General features: G+C 39.3%; 1 protein-coding gene across 2 annotated transcripts in view; it reads left to right on the top strand.

Moving 5' to 3' along the window:
- The window catches only part of NHEJ1 (non-homologous end joining factor 1), a 97,598-nt gene that overhangs the window by 2,941 nt on the left and 90,670 nt on the right, over positions 1-3,987 (top strand). The window contains exons 2-3 of one of the 2 annotated variants that reach the window (XM_023510299.1): positions 430-713; positions 1,196-1,408. In XM_023510299.1, coding sequence (XP_023366067.1) covers positions 537-713; positions 1,196-1,408 — 390 coding nt within the window. In that variant the 5' untranslated portion in view covers positions 430-536. The remainder of the gene's footprint in view (positions 1-429; positions 714-1,195; positions 1,409-3,987) is intronic. The other variant, XM_023510298.1, reaches the window with a different exon arrangement.

Raw genomic sequence — 3,987 nt, forward strand, 5'->3', positions numbered from 1 at the left:
GCCTCAGCCTCCCAAAGTGCTGGGATTACAGGCATGAGCTACTGTGCCCAGCCTTAAAGCTTTGTTTTTAGATAATGATCAAATAATTTGAATTTCCTGGCCATGACACTTAACAATATTTTATAGCACAAGATCTATTCCTTCTCTTCTAGTTTTGGGAAAGGGTAGCATTGACTGCTTATTGAGAATGTGGTAAAGATGCAACAAGCGTGGTTTAAGTTTCCACATTGTTATATTAGAAGCAGAGATACTAACAGCAATATGCTGAACCTTAAACATTATGGAAGAAAGATTTTCTACCCTCTAGGAACTTAATGTGAAAAAAAAAAAAACCCTTAAGATTTTAAATAGGGTTTTAGTGCCTAAGAGGTCAGTGCTCAGCTAGTTATATACTGGAAGAACATTAATTCATGCCTTTTGTTTTATCAGGGAGCATTTTCAAGAGATTTTCAGTTGACAGAGAGCTGTTTGAGTGGTGCTCTTCCTAGGCCTACGTGACCCTGAAGGTACTCTGCTAAATTAGAACTTTCCTGCAGATGGAGGAACTGGAACAGGGCCTGTTGATGCAGCCATGGGCATGGCTGCAGCTTGCAGAGAACTCCCTCTTGGCCAAGGCTTATATCACCAAGCAGGGATATGCCTTGCTGATTTCAGACCTTCAACAGGTGTGGTATGAACAGGTGGACACTAGTGTGATCAACCAGCGAGCCAAGGTAATTATAAAGAGAAGTGCTGTTGTGGGGTGTGGGGGGCTGATATTCTTATCTTGTGAATGTTAGAGGACATTAACATCAACCAGCTTGCTGGCCTATAGTTGCCAAAGAAGGCTGAATTGGGTTAAGACAATTCCAATTAATACCCTGCACTTCTAGCCATAGCTCTGGGATCTTTTCCTGTGTGTGTGCTGGCTTACATTTATGAGAAAGAGAGTTTCTGTTCCACATGCATGATAATGCATGGTAGGATTTCTATTATCTAATCTATACAGGCCTTTTGTAAATTGGTCTTCCAGACAGAATTGTAAAATAGGCCAGATGATCTTTGTGACTCTCTTTCTTTTCTTCTTTCCCTTTCCGATGTTTTTAACTTTCCTTCCTTGCATGCCCATTGTCTTCATGTTATCTAGGGCTTTCCTTTGCTATTGCTTAGGAAGGCCTTCTGTCACCCCCACTCTGTATACCTGTTGTCTCTTTAGGAGCTGAACAAGCGACTGTCTGCTTCCCCTGAGGCTTTTCTCTGTCATTTGGATAATCTGCTTCGCCCACTGTTGAAGGACAATGCTCCCCATAGTGAAGCTACCTTCTCCTGTGATCATGAGGCAGAGGCACTGATTTTACGGGTACGGAGTGAGCTGTCTGGTCTTCCCTTTTATTGGAATTTCCATTGCATCCTAGCTCGTCCTTCCCTGGTAAGTATAATTTGAATATGGGATGGGGAGAGGGAGGCCAACTTCTTTGAGAGAAAGCTTTAGGTGCTCTTATTTTTCTGCAAACCTTGTTTGAAATTTTTCTCCAGTCAGAAAACTTTCCTTAACCAGACAGAGAGCAAAAGGATTCTTTTTTTTTTTTTTTGGAGACAGAGTCTCACTATATTGCCCTCAGTAGTGGCATCACAGTTCACAGCAACCTCTTAACTCTTGGGCTCAAGTGATTCTCTTGCCTCAGCCTCCCAAGTAGCTGGGATTACAGGTACCTGCCACAATGCCTAGTTATTTTTAAAGATGAGATCTCACTCTGGCTCAGGCTGGTCTTGAACTCATGAGCTCAGACAATCCACCTGCCTTGGCCTCCAAAGTGCTAGGATTACAGGTGTGAGCTACCACGCCTAGCCTTTAGTTTGTTTTTAAGTTGAATTTGTATGTAAGTTGGAATGGGTTCATTTACCTATTACCTGTAATAACCTCTGTTCATAAGTAAAAACCTCTATTCATAAGTGTAAGTCAGTTGTATGATTATAACTTGGGGACTTCCTGTAAAGAGAAGAGTCACTCCAGGCAGCATGTGCAGAGATGTATAAGGATAGGGCAAGTTCAGGAACTTCATGATTGAAGTATCGATAGGAAAGTATGAGAAATGAGGTAGGCAGTGGGCAGATCTTGAAGGTTTCTAATGAAATTAGATTTTATCCCAAAGGCAACATGGATCCATCAGAAAACTTTACCCAGTGATTTAACATGATCCCATTTGTAATTTATCAAGATCACTCTGGTCACAGGATAGAGAATATGCACCAGTGTTAGGTTCCTTTCTAAACATTTCTTGGCTGGGCACGTGGTGGCTCACGCCTATAGTCCTAGCACTCTGGGAGGCTGAAGTGAATGGATTGCTTGAGCTTACGAGTTCGAGACCAGTCTGAATAAGAATAAGACCCTGTCTCTACTAAAAATAGAAAATCTGAGGCAAGAAGATTGCTTGAGTCCAAGAGTTTGAGTTTGCTGTGAGCTATGATGCCATGGCACACTACCCACGGCAACGGCTTGAGACTCTGTCTCAAAAAACGACAACAAAACAACCCCAAAGAAAACATGATCTCATCATTTAATTCACAACTGTCTCGAAGGATAAGTATTATTATTTTTTCTGTTTTTTAAGACTAGTCAAGTGCAGTCATGAGAAGAGGAGAAAGAGTAGAGCAAGGAGTTCAATCTGTAACTAACTGTGAGCAATCACATGAGATAACTCACTATCTTCAGACCAACTTAAGTGTTATTATCCCTGTTTTTCAGAATAGAAACTAAAATTGAAAGTAACATGTCCACTTGGGAGGTTGAGGCAAGAGAATTGCTTAAGCCCAAGAGCTGGAGGTTGCTGTGAGCTCTGATGCCACAGCACTCTATCGAGGGCAACCAAGTGAGACTCTATCTCAAAAAAAAGAGAAAGTAACATGTCTGTCATCAGCTTATACATGAATGAACTGGAACAGGAGTGGGGAACTGTTTCATGTTGGAAGGCTGCATTAATTTAGCTATAATCAAATAAGGCCACATTTGAGAAACTTCAATTAGATGTATTTAAAAATGTATATTATTTTTATAAAAATGTAACTACTGTGTACTTAGTAATTTCAAAAAATGAAAACTATTTGTTAATTTTAAGGCTAAATAACCTTTTAATTAGTTTATTGTATCTGCTTTTTGTTGGAAAACATTTAAATATTTGATTGCAGCATGGAGGTCTTGAGTTTTGGATGATCCCCTAGATGGAGATCAGTCATTTGTGACCTTGAAGGCATCATGATTTGGTTAGGTAGCAGAATGTAGAGTGGCAATAATGAGTGGTTGAAAAACAAGAAAGCATTTCTGGGGCATGTTGTCAAAGGGATGGGTATTCTGCATTTTTCCATATTTCAGTTGGATCTTCCTTAACATCAAACAATGTCCTTAAAATAGCCTCTACTGAGAGCTCAATTGATTCCATATGTAGTTCTTTAGGTGCAAAGAGCTATGCTATGAGAACCATGAAATGCTAATTTGAATGTGATGTCATGATTCTCAGTGTCAATGAATCGTTCATTGTTCACTGCAATTAATAGGTCTATAACAATTGGGTAGTCTTTAAATGATTCACACATATCATCCTGCTCATCAGTGACTTTTGCTAACTGGGGAAATTATTCATCTGAAATTTCCTTTTGAAGAAATATTTTGAAAAAAGATAGTTTTTTCCCTAAATGCTTAGATTTTTTTCTACATATCATATATGTAGACTTAGTTTTACCTTGCAGAGAAATATTCAAGTCATTTTGATTTGACATGATGTCACACCGAAATGCTATATTCCTATAGAAATCTTCTTTAGTAATTCACATTGATAATTCTGTTCTTCATAAAATTTTGGGTTTTTTGAGACAGAGTCTTACTATGTTACCCTTGGCAGAGTGCCGTGGTGTCACAGCTCATAGAACCTCCAGCTCTTGGGCTTAAATGATTCTCTTGCCTCAGCTTCCCAAGTAGCTGGCTATTTTTTTTTTTTTTTTTGGTTGCAGTTT

The sequence above is a fragment of the Otolemur garnettii genome, unplaced genomic scaffold, assembly GCF_000181295.1.
Source record: "Otolemur garnettii isolate 467f Iridium unplaced genomic scaffold, OtoGar3 scaffold00013, whole genome shotgun sequence".
Classification (NCBI taxonomy): Eukaryota; Metazoa; Chordata; class Mammalia; order Primates; family Galagidae; genus Otolemur; species Otolemur garnettii.